Source organism: Mya arenaria, chromosome 12, assembly GCF_026914265.1.
Source record: "Mya arenaria isolate MELC-2E11 chromosome 12, ASM2691426v1".
Lineage (NCBI taxonomy): Eukaryota > Metazoa > Mollusca > Bivalvia > Myida > Myidae > Mya > Mya arenaria.
Genome location: NC_069133.1, coordinates 51112900 through 51136712, shown reverse-complemented (window position 1 = coordinate 51136712; position 23813 = coordinate 51112900). Strand labels below are relative to the sequence as shown.

The following is a 23813-nucleotide window of genomic DNA, read 5'->3' as shown; positions in this document are numbered from 1 at the left end:
ATGGGTATTGAAATTTAATCTAAAATCTATAGTAACACCTAATAATTTTACTTCTTCTTCGCATGGGATGATACTATTCTCAAGTTTGATGGTTAAATTGCACTTTTTAGATTTAGGACCTATGGCTATGGCTTGAAATTTGTCTGGGTTTGCTTGCATTTTGTTATCTGAAAACCAGTTTATCACAGAGATACTGTCTTGTTCTAGGGTGTTTTTAACGTCATATATATTGTGATCAGAATGTGACAAAGTGTTATCGTCAGCATAGTTATATAATTTACTTTTGTTGACAGAGTGGAAAATATCATTTATGAAAATATTAAACAAGACAGGCCCCAGGATAGAGCATTGGGGGCACTCTCTTATAAATATGTTTAAAGTCACTTGTAAATTCACCTAGTTTAACGCATTGGTTCCTATTGCTCAAATAGCATTTGATTAAGTGAAGTGCATTTTCACTAACGCCATAGTATTTTAATTTAAGGATAAGCAAATCATGAGGAAGGCAGTCAAACGCTTTGGAGAGGTCCATCAGTACTGACGCTACATATTTGTTTTCATCTAGTGCCTGTTTCCAGTCTTCAATGATTTTTAAAAGTGTTGTTTGGCATTCGAATTTTGGTCTAAAGGCAGACAAGAATATATTAAAATGTTGTTCAAAGAATTCAACTAATTGAGTGTTCATGGCGCGTTTTTATGTAAAGGAGTAACTTGTGCCATTTTTAAACTATCAGGAAAAGTTGATGTTGAAAATGACTTGTTTACGATAGAAGTAAAGTGATTGGCGATGACAGGTTTAGCTAATTTTACCAGTTTAGATGAGATACCATCAGCGCCTGTTGCTTTTTTGATACATAATTTGTCAATTTGTTTATCAATAAAGCTAGAATCTACAGGTTTAAAATAAAGTTCGGTTTGTGTTAGGTTGTTTTGCTTAATTGATACAATACATGGATGGTTTTCATTTACATCAAGAGAATTATTTCCAATATTTTTGGCTACGTTGACAAAGAAATCATTGAAAACATTGCATTCTTCTTGTTGGTCTGTTACTAGTTTTGTGTTTTTAAGTAAGATGGTATCTTTGTGCTTGATGTTCCCCTTATTGGTAAGAAAAGGTTTGACAGTAGGCCAAAAGTCAACTGATTTGCAACCCCCCACACATCTGTCAATGAAATATTTATTTAAAGATTTTCTACTCAAGCTAGTTACTAAATTTCTTTGTTTCCTGAAATTTTCCCAGTTTTTGGTTGATTTGTTCATGTTGAATTTATTGAAAAGCATTCTTTTTTTATAAATGGCATTTTTTAAAGCTTTATTCATGAATGGGGCTGGTCTTTGGAGAATCTTTTTCTTTTTTAATGGGGCATGTTTGTTTGCAGTTTCAGTAAAAGTTTTGCTAAATTCATTATACATTTTATGTAAACTTACATCTGTCTGGCACATATCTACAGTTAAAAGATTTTTGGATAAATCCTGGTTAAAATTTTCAATATCAAAATGTTTAAAACTTCTATAAGTGCAGAACCTATTCTTCATCTTATCTATTTCCTGTTTGAACTGTACACCAATAAAATTATGACAATCACTAAGTCCACAATCAAAATTAACAATGTCGCCGAGTAGGTTCTTGCTTGTGGTTAAAATAACATCTAATAATGAAGGGCTACTGTTAACAGGGTAGCAAGTAGGATCTTTAACAATATTTTCAAGGTCAAAAATATCACAGCAATTTCTAAGAGGTACACATTTGTCATCAATAAGCATGTTAAAATTTAGGTCTCCAATGATTAATAAGTTGTCATATTTGTTTAAATACTTATCTAGAGTTAAATCACAGTTTTCTTGAAAAATGTCCTTGTTCAAAGATGGTGGTTTATAAGTACCATAGATGATCCATTTAGAATAGTTTAATTTTACCTCAACACATATAGATTCTATGTCTTTGAACTCAAGTCCTGGTTTTCTTTCACCGGCAATGTCTGAACGCAGACAGGCTATGATGCCTCTTCCCTTCGATGTCCTGTCAGCTCGCCACATATGGTAGTTGTCCACTGCGAATTGAGAATTAGGAAAAGAGTCATCAAGTTTAGTTTCTAGAATAAACAATAAATCAACTGTATTTTCCAATAAAATTTCCTGGATACTGTAAAATTTATTTCTTAAACTGTTTATATTTAAACATGCGCAGATGAATCTTCTAGGATGTTGTTGCCGTAGTTTGGTGAGAGGTTCGAAGATGTTATTTTTTTTCTCTGAAGATGTTGAACAGAAGGAATCGTTAATAGAGTGATATGACTGATCAAAAAAGCTGTCTGTAAAATGAAAGTTTGAGCAATTGAAACATAGCCATGGGTCTTCACTGGTTGCAAGTTTGTTATATTCATTTGAAGTTACACGGGCACATTTTATGTGCCACCAGAAATAACAACTATATATATCACAGTATATGGCACGGTGGCTTTTAGTTGCAGTAATAGAAAGCTGGGACCAATCCTACTCCCACTTGAAAGTTATCTTTAATTCACTTATTCAATAGTGCTCAAAACATAACATCATGCTGAATGGCTGTGTAAGACAAAATGCTGCGACGTTATATTATCAGTTTGTTGAAAGGGAGGCGATTCATTGTGAAAAAACTAACTACATTTTAAACAGTGGTAGATAATCTGTAACCTGATTTTACAAGTGATATATTTTACGATTACTTTCACTTTCACTTTCGATTTGAAATTTATTCATAGCAGAATTAAGCTATACGGAGATAAAAAGAACTGAAGCAGAATAATAATTGATAGTTTGTATTAAACGAAAAAGTGTTCACCAAATATATCTAACTGAACTGAGGTGTAAAAACATCGGCATATTATTTTGATCACATGACCATGACGTCACATGTATTAAAGATGTCTGACCTGGATATTTGAAAACAAAATTTGTTTCTACGTTTTCAAAACATTAGCCCTCACACCTGAAGATCGAATATGGTTTCAGCCATTTTATCTCGAGTTGTTATGTAAGTTTGATTTCCCATTGTTTACAATAGAATTGTTGATGATAGGTGTAAAAATAAATTCTGATCAGTTTTTGTTCTCCACCCATTTCTTTTTGTATTGATCTTGTTTATAAACAATACACTAGGCTAAAATTACGTGTCAGATTATTTATTTTTTTAATCGCAATGCAAAATGATATCAAAGCCAAGTTTCATAGAGGTATGAATTTGCTGTGATTGGTTGAATATTTGTATCAAGTAAGGCTATTGAATTAAAATTGGGTAAATTTAGCATGCGATTGGAATGTCACCCCTTGTACAGTTATGTTTAGAATTAAAAATCTTTTCATCTATTTTTGAATGGAGCCAGACACTATGAAATATGATAAAAGCGAAAACATGCCTAAAGATTTTTAGGATTGCAATTTTGAGACCCAGTATATATAAAGGTTAGTCACTGAGGGACAGACTTTTCGCCCACAAATGGATATTTTTCTTGAATGACTCCAGATAACAGAAAAGTTTGAATGAAGTTTTGTGTGGCCCTTTTATATATTATTTTTTTTTCATGCTGTACCCATCTAAAATCTGTAGGCAAACATAACGAGGGTGCTGGGTTAGAGATTATTAAAATATGTCTGTGCATGTGTGCTATGACTTAACAAAACTGAACTTGACATATATCCAACATTTATATACACTGTGATATCAAATAAATAATGCCCTTGCACCTGGCTGGACTGTCAGCTGTATTCTGTCTAGAATGGTAGTTACTATGGAAGACTGTTCGAAATGTTGTCTCTGCAATGAAACATGATGATCGAAAACTTTATTGTGTCTGGATATTTAGGAGAACTTGGTTGTTTAAACAACTTTGTACATAATATTAAGATGAGGCCAGAACTAATATGGGGCGCAGTATGAAATGCATACAACAAAGAAATAGAGTAATGCATACAACATAGGCAAAGAAGGGTTTTCACATTTGCATACAACATACCCAAAGAAGGATGTTGAGAAACGCATACAATATAGAATATGAACAAAAATATTGACATTGAAATATAATTGTTTAAATCAATAAATTAGTATGTTTATGAGGTTAGTCAAGTGAAAAATAGCTTATTCACTTTATTTTTGAATTTTGCTTTTAAAACTAAAACATAATTGATTTGTTTTTCAAACTTTTTGTTTTGTTTGAATAGGGAAAAGAACCCTATATGAAATCATTAAAATTGGTTTAATAGCTTGAAGGAAACAAAAAGTTTATGAAAACTTTGCAATTGGATGAAATAAAGATTGTATTCATTGTGTATACTATATAAGCACATTTATGAAACAGAAACATATCATGTCACACTGCATGATTACAATATGGTGCTGTTTTGGATTTTTTTTATTCAACTTTTGGAAAAAACACATTCCTCTTGGCATTTAGGGAGCATAACAGAATATTGTCCTTGAATATCGCCGAAAAAAGGCCCAGAGGATACCAACACCATATGAATAATTGCAGGCTATCTCTTGGCAATTTGATTTTTTTTGTTTATTTATTCATAAGTAGCCAACAAGGAGACTGATATTGGTTAGAGGCATAATTTTATTTGTTAATTCAACCAATTGATATTATGGTTGACAATTTACAGTAAGAATGGTTGTGTCACTAAATGTCAATCTGAGGCTATAGGAGCTTCCAGAGGGATATTTTGTCGGCAAAGAGGATTTTCAAATAAACACAAACAATCTTTTAGTTTAGATTATTAAGTATAAGTTCATTGTTGTGATTTTATGAATAAAGAGAAATATCATTCATTATTGATTCAAATTACAGCATATTACTTTAAAGACAAAAAATGCATCTATTTGATATTTAATGTCTGAATTTGATTTATTTATTTTCTTCATTAACAGGCCAATGTGAAGGAGAATTTTGACTTAACAGTGTTGATAAGTCCCCTTTCCAGTCCCCTAAATTGCCCATTGGCCTGACATTTCTCCAAAAGAAGCACTCCAAGCACTGAGCACTGCTGGGCAGGACAATCCTAAGTTTTACTTGTTCATTGATCTAACCCATCTTGGAGTGCACAAAGTCATTGAAGAGTGAAGCATACCATACCCGTGTTTTGTCCTAGGTTATATTCTGCAGCTGTGGGAGACCAAAACAATGGTTGTTCAATGGAAACCCAACAGAGCCCATATTAACAGATGTCTTTATTCTGAGACTTTAAATTTCTGCAAATCCTGATTTCATATTCATATTTATAATAATATATTTTCTTAATTTATGAGTTTGTAAACACAAGCTTTGTTGCCCATTTCCAAACTCTTCCCAAAGCTTCAATATAATATTTTCAACCTCGGCCTCTATATGATATCGACCATATATAATATTTCGGCATGGTTTTATAACTTTATTTTAGAGTTTACGAAATGATTTTGTAGTAATATGAAGAAATAAAAGCGACTGTCTCCAGTCATTTTGTTGGTTTTGTTAAAGTCAAGGTCTGAGTTTCTTGAAACATCATTAGTCCAGGAATTAGCTAAGCTGACTAGTTTTGTTTTGGTATCATTCGTGTAAAAACAGTAATTTTTACATTTTTATGAGTTTTTAAGACTTTAAAAGGAAATTATCTTCATGATGATCATTTTGATAAACATATTTTTTTATTCAGTTCAAAAACCACTTTACAGGGCTTTTTTCCATACCTTTCAATTAAAACCATTTCAACTTTTAAGTTGAAGCCCTTTGATGAAGAGAACTTTGTTATGATGTTGCAAAAGGATTTTACCGAAATGCCTCATTGCATCATTGGCTATATGATGCTCCACTATAAAAATATCAATTTATACCTTACAATAAGTATCTGGACATGTCTACCAATAAGCAAATGGTCAAAAAAGACATTTTGACTAATTCCAATGCATTTCAATGTTGATGCATTTTCCGGTATTTTTGGGAAATGACCTTTACTCTTGGACTCTTCACAAATTTGGGTATCATTTTAATAAATAATTATGTAGGTTGAATATGTATATTTATACTATTTTAAACATGCATTTTGTGGGCTATTATAATTTTAACAGCAATAAAGTACAGATTTTCAATCAGCCACCTTTTAACTATTTTTTATAATAAAATAGCCATAATATAGTGAAGTGTTATTCATCATTTGGAAGGGAAATGTACTATTTTGGGATTGATAACCTCAGTAGGCTCACGGAAGATAAGTTATAAAAATAACTGAGGAAAAAACTACATGTTTACATGTATAATTGTGAAGTAATATCAGATCTAAAAGATGCATCTTATAGTAGCTGGATACACTCATTTCTCTATATGATGAGTCTGATAAGCCATGCTACCTAATGTAATGATTCAATGGTAGTCACTGTAGCTGTCAGTGGAGGAAATGCTAGCCATCTCTCACATCAGTACAAAACTATGTTCCCCAAGGTAATGGGTGTGTGTTATGCTCAGAGCAATGTTCATGGTTTTTCCAGGTGTCAAGATATGATCTTTGTTCATACATGTAATGTTGTGTCTGATCTGATGTTAACACCAGATATTTAGTACAGATGGCGGTAACAATCACATCATATCATAATTATGATCTGAATTATTTCATAGCTACCATAAATTTATACTTGCATGTTAAAGCATTTGTTATTTGATCTGTTGATTTTTTATCAGTTTATGAACAGGTCTTCTATGTATAAAAATAGTAAATATAATGATCATAATAAATATAATAATGATGATAATAATAATAATAATAATAATAATAATAATAATAATAATAATAATAAAAATAATAATAATAATAATTACAATAAAATAATGATAATAACATTAATAATAATAAAAAAAATCAAGTTTCTTGGCCAATTGTTGTATTAAAACAGTAATTATTTATTATTGGGATAAGCAATTAAATGTAAGATGGAAATTCACATGAATTGGGTTAACCACATAAAAAAACACTTTCCCACTTGAGTTACCTGAAAGTATGATTCTGTGCAGTGTCTGCTGTACTCCTGTTTACCTGAGAACTAATATTATCTGAACATAACTTGGGAAATATTGGCTCCTCTAATACGACTCTTGTGTTCATTGTTGTTATGTCTCCATACTGTTTTATAGTTTAAAGGCTGTGTTTGATTTGGATTTAAGATTTTCATGAATAGGAGAATGTTTATACATTATGTAACAAACCTGTCTTTGTGATATATCTATACACCTACATTGTGTTTATGTGTGGTGGGTGTGTGATGTCTGTGTAATGGGTGGATTTTAGTGTAACAGGTGGTTAACGGCATACTGAAATTGATAGTTGTGAAAATATATTTTGGTTAACATGCAGAAGTAGCTATGTCTCACCAGTTAACAGAACTTGTGGCAGAAGGTTGTTTCAAAACACATAGTTCTAGTTTCATCCAAGTACCCAAAATACACAAAATACCTCTGTTCTTATGAACAAGTGGCTGAAGTATGAATTAATTGTTTATGAAATGAATTCACATTTGTAACATTAACAACTGTACAGAACATAGTAGAATCTACCACCAATGTCTGGAAGTAAAATTGGATCAAATCAAATTGTGTGAAGTGTTGTTGTTTAGAAGTCATATCAGTTGAAACAATTATAAATAATGGCAGTTTCTCGTCATCTTGTTAAACTAATCATTTGGATTTGTCGTACATTTTGGAGGTTACCAAAGCGATGGAAATGCTTGTTGACCATTGTTTTTTGGATGATTTATCTTGAAAAGTATGGAGCGGAAAGAAGTGTGTATATCGGGCATGTGATCCACAAACATTCAGTGACCATTGCTTTCATCAGCATTCAGACATTGTTGCCAATTATGTACATGTTTTGCAGACTCGTGTTCGGCACACTGTATCCAGCGTACGCCTCGTATAAAGCAGTGAAGACGAAAAATGTTAAAGAATATGTAAGTAGAATTTTTAGTGACAATAACTTTTGTAATTCGACTAATTTCTAGCTCACCTAAGCAGTTAGGTTTGCTCTGTGTGGTGGTATTGTGCTCCAACATTTGGTTCGAACAAAATCTCCTTTTAAACCACTTGGTGGTTTACAACCAAACTTTACAGAAATGGTCCTTAAATGGGTTGCATTGAAATTTGCTCAAAGAAATGTATTTAATGCAAAACTCTGGTTGCCATAAAAACGGAATCTGGAATTAAAACTGGTCACACATAGGGGTCACTTGTTGAAAAAGAATAATCTAGGGAAAAAAACCATTTAAAAAGTCATCCAGCAGTAGAGAGTAGAAAAGTGTGTTCAGTATTAAAATAATCTGCTACTTAAATTGTTAAAGTTTGATATATATGTGTTCCTTCCAGGTTAAATGGATGATGTACTGGATTGTGTTTGCCTTGTTCTGTGCTGTCGAAACATTCGCTGATGTCTTCCTCTCATGGTAAGATGAAAGAATTAAAAATATGACTAAAGCACTCAATTTTCCTTGCTTGCGATGTGTTTAGCATATTGACAATTATTATAATGAGTACGAATCGAAAGCAAACGCATGCTTGTTAAAAAATCTGGGTATATTAATAGTTAATATATTTCGGCTTGTGGGTTATAATCACATTATCTAGGGTTCTGGTCGGGGTTTAAAGAGGACAGGGTGCTGCAGTGGAGGGACAGGGCGTTAAGGTAGAAAAGAGGACTGTGACTCATAATGAACTTGACTGTACATGGTAGGCATTGTGTCAAAATGAAGTTACATTAGATTTTGAACTGCCAAATATGAACATTTTGTGTGTATTTAAAACCATACTAAGTTTGAATCAAAATAAAAGATACACGTCTTGGTCTTTAACATTTAGAAAGGTACCCATGCTGGTCTCCAGAAGGACAGAAGGGTTCTACCAAAAAAGGGCAGAATGCAGCATCCTTTCATAACCCTTTAGCTAAACCCTTCAATAAAATTTAAATATGAACATATTTTAAGGCTTGTAAATGTGGAATTCTTAATTTTGATGACTGTGTTGAGGATACAATATTAATCAGATTGATAGATTTATGTCTATCATTCAATTATCTAACTCAATCACCAAGGCATGATTTAATGCAATATTAATCTATTATAAAAAATAGTGTTGAACTACTATTCATGTATGTGAAAGTGTTCTAATCCATTCAGAAAAGCAAACTGTTATGCATATGGCCTGCATGTTCTGTTGTATGTTTCTTTAAAAAAATGTGTTAAATTAGAAGAGGTTTATACATGTACCTGAAATGAAAAAAAGTTAAGAAATTGAATCTGAGTTCCATGAAATATTCTTTAATTTCAGGATTCCATTTTACTATGAGATAAAAATCATCTTTGTATTCTGGCTGTTATCACCTGTAACAAAAGGAGCCAGCTTCATTTATAGAAAGTTTGTCCACCCCCAGCTCAACAAGAGAGAGAAAGTAAGACACCGAAATTTTTAATATACTAATATACTATGTTTAAGGCTATTCCATTTATAACCCTCGGGGGGAAGGCACTTTTAAAATATACCACCCCCTACAGAAGCATATTTATCCTTTCAGGGTCCAAATTAGTGAAAATAGACAGCCACACATTTACTATTTAAATAATTACCTTCCCCCTGTGGGTTAAATGTTTTACTGGAATAGCCCTTAATAGTACTGCTAGATTTTTCGAAACTTCATTTTGCAGTCTTTTATTTAAGGTAACTGGTAACATACTATAAATAGTACATGTAGATCTACTACCATATCTAAATAATCGGTAGTTATACAATGTACATGTGTATGAGAGTGTAACCAATATTTGAGCCTATGCAAGTTTTAGAGTGAATATTAAATTGGCTTAATGCCAATTATTTCAACATTAATTTCGGGCAATTTATAATCAGGTTTTATAATGTGTTCTAAAAATACCATATGGCTGATGATGAACATGCATGACTTTCAGGAGATAGATGAAGCCATTGCCCAAGCGCGAACCAAAGGCTACAGCACACTTGTTACCCTGGGTAGCAGGGGACTCACTTACGCCACCAATGTGGTTGTCAGCACCGCCATAAAGGTTTGTTCAGGGGGGAAAGGCAATGTTTGTGGCATATACACATATTGCATTGTAGGACATTTATCTTGATGAAACCAGTGCCCAGGTGGGGACCATGAGTAACATGTATCACACCGGTCACTCGCAGTAGCAAGGGGCTCACTGATGCCAACATATTGCATTGTAGGACATTAGTCTTGATGAAACCAGTGCCCAGGTGGGGCCCATGAGTATCATGTATCACACTGGTCACTCGCAGTAGCAAGGGGCTCACTAATGCCACCAATTTCAGTCTAAGTCAATACTAGAGTCAGCTTCGACCAGGTGTGTAGAACATAAGGTGCAGACAAAAGAGCCACAGTGCTATGGTCACTTTAGGTTGCAAAGGGCTCACTTAAGGTGGTTATCAACGCTGCTATCATGTTTTTTACGGTGGCATACGTGCCTTACTTGAGTGCTTGTGCTACAAGCTGTCACTCCAGAGGCAGAAATAGGGTCTTCTGTACTTGGTTCGCAAACCGTTGATGTCAGATCTAGACTTAGAAAATTATACTGGAAGTGTTTGGACAAAATGTTGATAACTTTTGAACATATCATCAATAGGAGATTTGAATTATGACTTAATGTAAAGAGGAAACTGTAAACCTCTCCATAACATATATATGTGATAACTTTAGCCTGCAAAATATTATCTCTGAACCTACTTATGAAAAATTGCAGGCCCACACTTATTGTTGTCATCCTCACCAATGCAAAGTCCCTCATGTGTTAAACTGCCAAAACCTCATAGCTTCTAGGTTAAGAGAACAATGTTAGCCATTTATGAAATATTTCACGTCATACAAGAGCCTTGACTACAAATAATTTTATGAAGATCTTTCCCATGTACCATTCCATCTCGCCCATATCTTTGAGGACGGGGACGATATTTTATGGGTTCATAAACAGCTCTTGAAACAAGTCATTGACGAGCATGCCCCAGTAAAACAGAAAACGCCAAAAAGGAATCCACCAGCTTACATGAACTAGGTACAAGATAAAAATGTGTGTGATAAAAATCCTGATGTTGTAAAGACCACATTGTTTTTCATGATTACACCTGAACTAATGAAAATCTTCTTCATAGAGTTCAATTTTCAACAATACATTTGAGCAGGGTAAGAGAAATTATCTGCTTGTAACAATTAAAAGTAAAGTATTATATATGCTCAAAAGTGAGTACTTATATTCAGGGGCAGAGCACTCTAGCTGAACAGATAAAGAAGAGTTACAGCACAAATGATCTGCGTGTGAGAGATACGAGGCGAGGACCTGACGTTACAGATGGTATGAGATACGTCGACGACAGTGATGAAGAATTTGGTAATTTGTTTTCTTATATTTATCGGTTATTGCAAGGATTGAGTGTTGTCAATAGAGTGAATCATCTTAATAAGGGTTATACATGGTTCATTTTCATTCTTTTACAATCTGTGTTGAGAAGTGTCCAAACAGGAATTCTGATGTTGAATAGTTGAAATAGCTCTGTGAATTTATTACAGGTATGCACCTTTTTCAATTGTTTTAAAAATTGTCATAAATAGTATCATTTAATAAGAAAAGGAAGGTTTTAATTGAATATCTCATGTACATGTACATTGCACTATTATAGATTATGTGGTATTAAGAAGCCAGACATTTGACAGTGAAGGTAAAAATTCACTTACATGGCGATGCAAATGTGACCTGTGTCACTCTTCTCCTTTGTTCTAACTCAATGAAAACAGCCTTTGAAACCATTCATGTAGCTTTATAGTCCAGAGATGTTTTCATAGATTTTAGGGTTTCAGGTAGCACTAAAAAGTATAATAGTCAGAGAGTGACAGTTGATTATGTGAAAAAGATACACATAACCTTAACAACAATGTTTTGTGTCCAACACATAAAATAATACAACAACATAGCATGTTAGATGTAGTACATTGCGACGCATACATATATATTGCTTTGAATGTCTTGTGATATTAAAAGAAAAAAATGTGTGCTTACTTTGTGAATAGGTTAAGCATATGAAAACACTGTATGTGACATCCTATAAAACAGAATTAGCAGAATAATAATTTTTAGTTAAATGTACATGCAGCTGGTTCATTGATTTACATGTTACTCATAAGCCAGTCTGTGCATTTGGTAAAAAGAAATACTTCTAGGTACTTTTCATGCGCAAACATGAATGCTTCTCCGCTTTTATTTCTAAAACAGCAAAAGACATTCCACATAAGCCAGACGCCAGTAAAGCGATACCAAAAGTAAAATCAGTACATAGCAGTAAAAAAGGACCAGGTCTGTCAGCTAAGACCCAAAGATCTAAATCTCTCGGTATTCATTTCATTGCCCCGCATTCTTGTTGTGTTAGTCCTGCATGGATTTCTCTAGTTTAATTTAACACCACTTTCTCATACAAAGCAAAAACATCTGATCAGATTTGTCTTTGAAAGGACATCATTTCAAAGCGTTTTAATCTTGTTTGTGTTTCGAATAAATGAAGTCAAAGGAATCCAATGTCATATATATTCATTAAAGATACTGGTTGTTTTCATTTTTAGCTCTTCTGGCCTTTTAGCTCTACTGGCCAAAGGCCAGAAGAGCTTATGCGATGGTAATGTGTACATAGTATGTGCATCCGTGCGGTCGTGCATCCGTGCGTCTGTAAACATTTGCTTGTGAACACGATACAGTCTTTAGTTTTGATTGTATCTCGATGAAACTTGTACTGTATCTAGATTTTCATTAAAGCTGGGTTCCTTTCGAAAACCAGCCAGATCCGCCCATGCATGCCTAGATTATGGCCCTTGATAGTATAAAAAAATGCTATTGTGTAAACAATTGGTTGTGAACACGATACAGTCTTCAGTTTTGATTGTATCTCAATGAAACTTGTACAGTATCTAGATATCCATTAGAGCGCCGTTCCTTTCGAAAACCAGCCAGATTCGCCCATGAATGCCTAGATTATGGGCCATGAATGTTTTAAAGAAATGCTTTCTATTTTTAGCCAGGTCTGCATGAGCGAATTCTATTTTTAGCCAAGTTTACATGTACATGTAAATTTAAGTCTAGAGTTAAGGGAGACAATTTTCAAGTCTAGGATTTTGAGAGACAATTTGCTTTTTGCTTCTGCAGTTGATTTTGTGAATTACTCTGCCTTGTTCTTGTTGAAAGCCCAAAGGCCATTTTTTAGCTTTAAGTTCTGTAGTTTGTGCATTCATCTTAACAAAATTGGTTGTGAATGTTTAAGTTATGCACCTGGTGTCATTACTGGCCACACCCAGGGTTCACAGGTTTGGTAAACATACATCTGGAAAGCTTTAAAAATCTTTTTGTGTGTTGTGCATCCATCTCAGCACAATTGATTGTGAATGTTTGTTCAAATTGATCAATGTTGTCCTAGGATGCCCTTGACTTTGACCTTTTAACCAACATTTTTTAACTTTTAAAACTACATAAATTTTTACTATGAGTACAGTTTTGAAAGCATTTTTTTTTTGTCAGATGACTTTTACTTGGCACATATTAAAATAGTTCATGCAACTAATCTGCTTACAATACTTTCTGGGCTCAGATGTTGAAAGTGCTACGTTTTCAGGTAACCCAAACACAAAACATAAACTATATGTCTGTTGCCTTTTACCCATACATACATGCTGTGGATTGATATGACCACAAAAGCCATGCCAGTAGAGCATAGGCCCTTTTGGGCCTCTTGTTTTAGACAGTATTGTTTTTCAAACCCTTCAAAACTGTTTAATGCTTCATATGTAAAGAATAACAATGTGTTGCATGAACCATCAGACACCATTTGGTCGTCAGAGAACAAATGGTTTTCCATTTTTCATTAATAAGAAATGTAATGTTCTCTTGTTTAAAATGTAGTTGCTGCATTGTATCCTCCTGTCCAAACTTTATGTCTGTGGAATGAGACTCTGTGTTCCCAGGTCATAACTTTTTTGAGTATAGCGTATGTTTAGATGCTTCACAGTTTCCTACTTTGTTTTTCTGCAGATTAATGCAACATGCATGGATTATGGTGCCACTTGTAACATTTAATATATTACTTTTGTACTACGATGGAACTTAGACATTTTAGCTTAGTTTTCTTCTTGAGTTTAAATATATTTTCATAATTTTATGCCTTTTTAGCTTGACCATTCAAAGAATAAGGAGAGCTATACTACTCACCCTGGCTTCTGCTGCGTCGTCAGCGTCACACCTTAGTTACGGTTTTGCATGTAAGCACCTTTAAGTCATTATCTCAATAAATACATCATTTATTGCATTGAAACTTTAGACATGTATTCCCCACTATCTAACGTACTTAATTAATGAAGTAAGATGACATTGTTTTGAATATAATGCAAATTATGGACCTTTATTATTTGACTTAGAAATTCTGGTTAACGTTTTGCATGTAAGCACTCATAGGTTAATATCTAAGCAACCACTTGATGTATTGCATTGAGACAATTGTACTCAACCATCCAATCTACTTAAATAACCAAGTTAAATAACACTAGTTTGCATTTAATTCAAATAATGGCATCATTTCAATCTAATTTTACAGTGATCCATGCATGTTTCGCCAAAACAATTCAATCCTTACACCGAAAAGCGGCGGAATAGTCGAGCGCGCTGACTCTGTGACAGCTCTTGTTTATATAGCTGTCAAGTTTTAGTATCTGTGTTGTAGGAACATGAGTGAAATAGTTTACTGTGAAATCATTTAGGTTGCAGATTTAATGCTGTAAAAATTCACAATTTCCAGCATTTTAAACTTGGTAGTTAAGTCTTATGGGTTTTGCTATGCTGAAAATCTTTCTGTATAACTAATGTACGTAGTCTTCTGGTTCAAAATTACATTTGCCATTATATAAGGCTACAAAATAAATGATTTTACAGTGAAATAAGTTTGATGATACTTTATAGATCACTGTCTCATAATAAAGTCATGTGCATCTTGTCTGAATGCATTCCTATTAATTCATTGTATCATCCATGTTTTACCATTCCTTATTTGAATAACATATTTGAGTAACACTCCACTAACATGCTTCATGTTTCCCTGATCAGAAAATCGACTGCGAGCCGACAATCAGGAGTTAAGTAACAGAGAAAAGAAAGATATACATGAGAAAGAAGCCCACTTAAAGAGGCGCCCTCTGTCACGGAGCAAGAGTGATGCTGCTGCTCACAGGCCCAAGAAACAAAGACCGTTATCAGGTTGTGAAATTGAAATGATTATTCAAGCTTTGGTTGTGAGTGATTGGTTATTGAGTACTTTTCAGCTTGAAATGTTGCAGTGTAAATTTTTCTGATTTGCTAAGCTTATTTGTCAATATGTTTGTTTTTTATTTAATTAAAGATAGTTGCTTAATACTTTATATGATAATTAAAAGGATTCTTAATTAATAATTTTTGTAATGTTTTTGTTAATCTGTGTTTAGAATATTCCAATGAGATAAATCATGATTTTACAAAAGCTGAATCTTGAAATCTATTTTTAAGCATTCATTCTAGTGCATTATCCTTGAAACTTGTTATTTTTCAAAGCAGTTATGTATGGTTTAAGAATGAGACAAATGTTATTTTAGTTGGCAGAATGGGGTATTGTTACGTTTGAGCAAAGTTGAATTATCTGTGTTTTTTTGCTTCTGACATTACTTTCATTGCAATGTTTTGACCTGGGCTTTCATTTCCATTTTTGCATGTTGTTTTTGCATTTTGCCTATAATGAATAGTATTCTCTTTTTTTCAGATTTTTTTTTTTTTTTTTTTTTGTCAGAAATTTTAGTAAATTGAATAGATTAAATTCTTTATCAAGTTATTCGTTTTGAATAATTAGTAATATGTCTATTCATCTAACATTCTATTCCTAAGAATTTAGCAATGAAAGAAAACAACTACTGGTATAAAATGAATAGTTGTACTTTATTAGACTCATTTGTACATAACTTGTGAATATTGTTACGTAGGGCTGTCACGGCTAGAGGAAGTAGAGCACGAGAACTCGATGGCTCAGGAGGCTCGACAATCCGATGATGATAATATAGAGACGTTCTCGGAGGAGATTATATACTACCAGCCTAGAAAGTCAGGCTACACACAGAAAGAGGTAGTAGACTAAAGAAGAGGTATTGTATTATCTTTGGTGTTGAAGGCATGCTTGGTTGTGAACATTTTCTGAGCTTAGTAAAATCGCATGAACTGTTAGAAGATTGAATGTTTTGACTACTTTTTTTTTTTTGTCTTGGGACGAGCCAATTTTTGCGAAAATCCATAGAAACCAGTTATACAAGACTGCTGACAAAAATCAGATCGCAGATTTTTATATTTAAGTACAAAAAATGATGTTTTATGCATTTTTCTTAAACTAACGGTTTAAGCCATAAAACATTAATTTTCGAACATAAATATGAAAATCTACGATCTGATTTTTTGTCAGCAGTCTTATATATATCAATGGTTTGCAGATACCTACGCAAAAAATTGCCCTTTCTAAGACAAAAAATAAAAAAGTTGTAAATATGGTAAATCTGTGTCAGAGAGTGCAGCTTTAAGATATACACACATGTGTAGCAAGGCCCATTACTCTGGCTTTATATATATATATATATATTTACTGACTTATGCCCAGTTTCTACTGAAAAAGACAACAACAAACAGAGAGGCATTATTTTATATTTTTCAACTCATTGATCCTTTTAGATAAAAATAGGGGAATATTGTCTATTAGAGCAAATACATTGTTTTAAATGCGAGATCAATGTGAAATTATAGAGTTTTAATCTTTTTCTCCAGGTAATGTCTGATCCATACGCCACATTGCCACGAACACGGGCTAGAAATCGTCCACGACTTCATCAGCCGTGAAAACTTGCCACTTAATTATCTGTGATAAATTTTACCATTGTGAAATCTGTACACGCGTGGAAGAAAATTGGATTGCATAATTTATGACAAAGAAGGGCGCTTGTTGGAATGTATTCATGACATTTTCTTTCACATGGTTTAGGACGCTTTGAACCATCACCTGGATTTGGATGTGAAAGAGCAATAAAAACGCTAAGAACAATAAGTTCATCGATTGGACAGTATTTTTTTTTATTATCCAATATAATGATTTCTATCATTTTCATACCATGGCTAGTGTATATAAGAAAATGTGACATTTTTAACCCTCTAAAAGTTGGAATGCCACAAACACTGATTAACAGTGTAAAATTGTGAAAATGATAAAAAAATATTGTAAACCAAACATAATCACTTTCTAAATATTCCAGTAAGTGTTGTGTAACGTTGTTTTACAGCTTTTGTGTAAATACTGATCCTCATGACATGGATGCTTTATGAGTTGTCTTATTACATACAAGCTTATTATTTTTTGTAAGCTATTGTAAATACTGTCAGATTTTCTGCAGTGAATGCTATGCATTTTGTATTGTTGTAATACTTGAAATAAGGCTAATACATTGAATATGATTACCTGTATCATTGCATTATTATTAAGTTTCATGTAAATGTTGGTTTAAACAAAATGCTGTTTGATTGTTGTTTTTAGTTATTTTGTGCTGACCAACATTGTTATTTGTTGACTGCTTGTTTTAACTAGACTGTTCTCATTCAATTCTTGCCTGACATGGTTAAGATCATAATTTTGTGATTATAATTTACACTAGCCTGAAAGTAATAAAGAAACGTTGTAAAAACTGTTCTTGTACTTGTAGAAATTATAAATTCATGTTGAGTTATGCCCAATTTAGGCTAGAAAACCCCAGAAAAGTGTTGGGGTCCCCTTGAAGTGCTGTCTTCAAACTTCCTCACTAATTTAGAACCAATTTCATGACAAATCTACATGAACAGTTCTAAGTACCTGAAATTCTTCTGACTGTAAAGTAGGTTTCTTTTTGAAAAATGAAATCGATGTATATAAAAGACCTTTTCATTTCAGTTCTCTTTTTGTGTTAAACGTAACATGGTGTACATAAGCATGTGGTTATAAGGTCGTATGTTACAGAACCTTCATGTATATTTTGGACGTTTTTCAGCAGGACAATATCAGTTTGTGCTTATTTCTTTTGCGAAAAGCTGTACAATTAAAAAACAACAACTGTAAGATGAGTGCATAGATATTAGGTGTATGTAGGCACATTCTTACAAAAATCCCAAAGTATTGACAGCGTGACTGTGAGACAAATTATAAATATGTTACTTATATGCTTGTCCCAATTTCTCGCTTCAGCTACCAAAAGCTCTAAATTTACTTTTGCATACACATATCTTAACATCATGTGATTATCCTGCACTTTGTTTTGTAGCATTGGTCATCTTGGAGCTATTATGATAAGTGAAAGATATTTATAAGTGAAAGATATTTTAAGTCCAGCTGAAATATGTTCGAAATTCGAATCATTCTGTGTACATATGACTTATAGTAACATGGTATGTAGACCTTGTGTTGGTGATCACAAGAATATTGTATTTGAATGTTACATTGTTTCATTTTGTTCTGCATTTGATTTTCCCTGGTCATTCTCACAGCTCCTGTGTTCTCATGTTTATGGTTATTTGTTTTGTGTAATACATATCTTGTGTAATTTACTTGTCTTTCCCTCCAATTCCTGTTGCTAAAACATGTATTGATTCCCATTCTTAATATGTATATGTTGAATGAATGGAAATATCTACCTAACTTTTATGTCAAATAACATTTGGAAAAGAATGTGAACAATTAAAAAAAAAATAAAACAAGATTCTTAGGCTCTTAGGCTTTTGAAACTAGATTTTAAAGATAGTTATAAAAGTTTAAATGTACAATAAGCTACATTATTTTGTTATCTGTGGTTTTTGAACAATTGTTTTAATACCATATTGAACAATAATATCAGGGATGTGATTTTTCCAGGATTCACAGATTTCTGCAGATCTTCTGGCTCAAGGGAAAATTTGTTTAACTGATTAAAAAAATGGTAACTGGTTGCTTGGTTTTATATTGATGCTCCAGTTTGCATTGTGTTTAAAGTCAGTCCTTTTAAGGGCTTCTAAAATGCCAGTTTTGCTTGGTGTTTTAACCACCTTGACCCTATTTGAGGTCTAAAGCTATCCCCAAGCCCATCACCAGAATGGTCTCAGCTTTTCAGCTGTAAGGTCAGTCACATCCCTGGATATGTAATGGATCAGCTAAAAGCTTAAAATGTTTTCATGACTTTTTATCGTTCTTCGGTGTAAAAGAAATATCTTTCTATCTATCTTTCTTTACTTTTATGAATTTATTTGATCGTATGGCATGTAAAAGATGTATATATTATGTACTATGGTTTGGCTCAAGGGGTTGGGTATTTATAGTGTGTTTGCTCCTATTTGTTTTTGTAATACTCAGTTATATTTTTACATGTGAATGAATGATTTTTGTGTGTGTATGGGTTTTGTGAGTGGTATGAAGAAATTACTGATTTGTCGTAGGAAATTGAGATGAAGGTAGAGGGTGAAAATTGAGTAGTTCAAATCTCCCTTGTTCCCAAACTTGTCGATTTGGAACAAAACAATACTTCATCATATTTGATCTTTTAAGATGTAATTCCTCAATACCTGTACTAACACTAAATTCAAATGTAATTTTTAAAGCTTACCTGTATTCTGCATATTAAACTTAACTGTATTCTGTATATGTAACTTTCACTATTTGTCTTTCAAACATTTCGTTTTCAAAATTTGGAAGATAAAATGTCAAGATTTTTTTAAAAGCTGCAAAGGATCACAGAATGCAAATTTATAAAATTATTTACATGTATACTAATACAATCAACAGGGTCATCTTATTGGTGATCATGGTACAAAATATTGTGAGGTCATGATTTTCTTTTCAATTCTTTGTCCTTGTTAAAAAATAAATTGGATGTGTTAATTGCAAAATGCAATTAAAATTTTTTAAATCGATAAATAAAATTATTATTTTGAAAAAATACTATAACTGCTTAGAAATATTTATTTGAAAAAGTAATCGCATGATACTATCATCGTATCATTTATAAGATGATATGTGTCTTAAACAATGTCAGGATACAGTCTTGCCCTTTTTAGAATAGAAAAACCATGCTATTTGTCAATTCTGAAAGCCCCACTAGCATGTATATGGAAATGAATGTGAACAACTTGGTGTTTAAGTGAAGGTGCTCTGCTTCTTTAAAATTATAATGTCACTTACGAGTTCTTCACTCTTAAATTGTAATTTATTATATACTTAATGCTTGAATATTGAATTTATTCTTCTGTTTAATTTATCACATTAACAGAATATTAAACATGTAACTTACTCCAAGGTGTGTTTTTAACACTTAGTTTAGGTACTTTAACTTCTTTTACGTTAAATTGGTCGCTACTTACTTTGTACAAGAAATGACATATTGTTAGGAATTACCTGAGTCTTTCAATGTTATCCTCCTGACATGTATTTGGTATGGAAGTGTTTGATTTAGTTATTGGGCCTTGAAAGATATGTTTAGCAATTGTACTGTATCCTATAATAATTATAATGCATAATATATATCGCTACATATATGGTTAAGGGTATTCATTTTGGAAAGGTTAAAAGGAACTATGAAATTATTATTGAAAATTCAAACATAATCATAATTATGGTATGGATGTTAAACTTTTGAAATGAGTTTTTGCCAATATTCCATGCAAGTTGTTATTTTTCTGGATATCTATATTAATTATTTTACTATAACATTGAAAAATTCATGCTTATTGTTGAAATGGTTCTATATGAAGAGCCCATCCAATGGTTAAAAAATTAAGAATTGGTGTTTAATGTACATTAGTGTATTTTGTAAATGTTTACGGTACATCAAAGTTAGATCAGGACGGTCAGTTGAAGACTCATCAATAATTATAATAATAATATCTTTATTTAGACATAATTACAGGAATCCATAACAACATCATATATACAATGTGGCCTTCTATGAAGAAAAACAAACAAAAACAAAATGCAATTAGTAAATCATAAAACACCTGCATCACACTTATACATTCGTATACAAGAACTATTGATGTTTTGAATATAAGTATTCCATACAAATCATGTTTAATTAACATAACAATTTAAGTCATTTCAATATATACATCATGTACATGCGGACAGACTTTCAATAAAACACAACAATTTATAAATCAACTAGAAGTGCTAGAAATCAAATTGTAACTTCTAAATTCAAATAAACTATAAGTCATTTGTTCTTAAGTATATCTTATAACAACGAAAAAAGAACTTACAACAGTACATTTGTTGAAAAGATGGGCCCATGGAATTCTAACTTTTTTCTGATGTGTTCGGTTTCACTCACAAAAACAATGCCTTGAACTTGCATATTTGGATCTTACAGTTAATAAATACAATACTTTTGTTTTTTTGTTACTTTTAATAGTGGTATTGTTCCATCATTTAAAACAGTCGGTTGTATTTTCTTACATTCAATTTGTACTTTATATGTTTTGTTTGATTTAATATTATTGTTATCATTTACACATTAAATGTTATAACGGTGTTTTGTGTTGAAATTATATGCAAATTTTTAATTTGTAAATATGGAAATATTAGCCATAGCTACATACCTCAATTAAATGTCTGTGGGACAGGTTTAATTGATTTTTGTCAATGATTTTTGTCAATTAACATGTGGTCTAAATCATTATAATGCTGTTTGAATATATAAAATTGATAAATGAATTGACCTTGTGATTTGAGCATATTTCTGTGTTTTCATCGAGTTAAGAAATCTTATTATATTATACAGCACCTTAATTTATATAATTAAAGGCCACTTAATGATTAAAGTATTTTTGTAAATGTGATATATCGCACAATCCTCATTTATGTTCTATATTGCATTGAAAAGGCTCTTTCAGACTTTGTTTTTCCATTCTGCATTTACTGTTCTATTTTATGGGGTTTTGGGTGTTAATACATGTGAAATTTGAATAATACACCACTAGTTATAAGCTATATCATGGGCACTTTCTTATGTATGCTAAAATCATTTGTTTAAAAAGTTCCCATGTTGTCTTCCTTTACCAAAAATGATGTATAGAAAAATAAAAATGCAATGATTAATGTGTGTTCGTCAGTAACATGTACACCCAAAGTATAATTATCATCTGGCGCTGCTACACTGTAATGAATCCTTTATAGTTGTTAACCAGATTTTCACAAAGTGAAACCTGGGCATTAAAATGAGGTCTGTAGTTGTTCAGGCTTGGGGCAGGCAGGCAGTGTCAAACTTACCGTACTTCAGAGTTGACATACCTTGACCAAACTTTGTATATAAGAGATTATCGAGACCTTTCAGGTGCATAGCTAGGGATTATGCAGATCGATGACGGACAGCATATTAACCTCTTCATCCCCTACCCCCTTTGGTTTTTATTTCAGACTTGAGATTTATACAGTCAGCTATGCGCCTGCCTTTCATGGATTGCGTTTGGAGCCCATAGGGTCAAGTTTAACGTAGCTGTTACGAAAAATATGAAAACTGTTTAAACTGAATAACTTTAGTAAGGGTTGACTTATCTTAACTAAAGTTGGTTTATAGGAAGAGAAAATCATACACTTTGGTCATTACTCAAACACCATTAAAGATATTGAAATGAAACTTGTATACATGTTGCCAGAGACAATACTGCTAAGCACATTTAAAGCAAGGCTCAAACCTATGGCTTTAATACTTATTGAGTTATGCCCCTTGTTCATCAGAAAAAAAAGATGAGCAATGTAATTTGCACCATGTTGCTCTTGTTTATATTCTGGTAGTTCAAGTGCACCTGAAAAGTAGATCAAATGTTGAATTTCAAATTTAAATGTGTTAAGTGATTGAGTTGTCATAGCTCAAATAAACCACACAGGGCAGAAGTGGTAATACACTTACCCTGTATCAAATATGTGTTGAGTGCTATTGTCCTGCAAGTGATTTTCACAAACAAGCTTCAAAAAAAGCAAATCAGAGCCAGGTATTTTGTAATGTATTTTATTTATAAGCTTCATGGTGGAGTTGATTCTTATATATATTGGGACATGACTTCACAGTTTAAGAGTTTCTTTACAGAGGTACAACAATAAACAATAAGTCCCTATCTATCCAATGGAACACTTAAGATGGTAATTATTTAAATTAACTAAAACTTTTATAATTTTTCTTTGCATTGTGCACATTTTCTCCATAAGGAAAATCGGTATCAAGCTACAAGGGGAATCAAAAATGACTTTGAGCGTTCAGTGTAACCTGATAACCATATTCATAGCTGATTGCCTATTTCTCTATTATGGACTGTTGCCGATAATTCTCCATTGAACAAGGGCCATAACGCATCAATAATTTTAAAGCCAGATGTATGTATGTATTTCTTTAGACCTTGCGGTCAAGGATAACCCGTGAAAGTGCAAGCACTTATTTCCAACGGGGTCCATTGTTTTTGCTGAAGTGACAGCACGCGGAAGAGAAAGTGGTGGGATACAAGGAAGTCTGCGTGCCATACCCTAGTTCTTTTTCGAAAAAGACCCCTTTGTTCTTTTACGTGCTCGGTGTAAAGCACCGATACACGGGGTACAACTTTCCTGGGTTAAACCAGTACTGAGTACACCACATTTCCAGGCACTACCCTTCAAATGCCAAGCACCAGGCAAGGGAGCTACATGTACCAGCTTTTAACATCTTTTGGTATAACGCGGACAGGGATCGAA

At 32.7% G+C, this 23813-nt stretch overlaps 1 protein-coding gene across 4 annotated transcripts; it reads left to right on the top strand.

Annotated features, from left to right (window-relative positions):
• Window positions 1-2878: 2878 nt before the first annotated feature.
• Window positions 2879-22190, top strand: LOC128211334 (receptor expression-enhancing protein 1-like). 4 transcript variants are annotated; one of them, XM_052916010.1, is made up of 10 exons: window positions 2879-3016; window positions 7876-7948; window positions 8361-8437; window positions 9318-9438; window positions 9950-10063; window positions 11275-11404; window positions 11694-11732; window positions 15149-15298; window positions 16051-16190; window positions 16877-22190. In XM_052916010.1, exons 1-10 carry the CDS (start codon window positions 2985-2987, stop codon window positions 16946-16948), a joined length of 948 nt encoding a protein of 315 aa, XP_052771970.1. In that variant the 5' UTR covers window positions 2879-2984; the 3' UTR covers window positions 16949-22190. The 4 variants fall into 4 exon arrangements, with proteins under 4 accessions (XP_052771970.1, XP_052771972.1, XP_052771971.1 ...); XM_052916012.1 differs by having other exon boundaries at window positions 16051-16209; XM_052916011.1 differs by lacking the exon at window positions 11694-11732.
• The last annotated feature ends 1623 nt before the right edge of the window (window positions 22191-23813 follow it).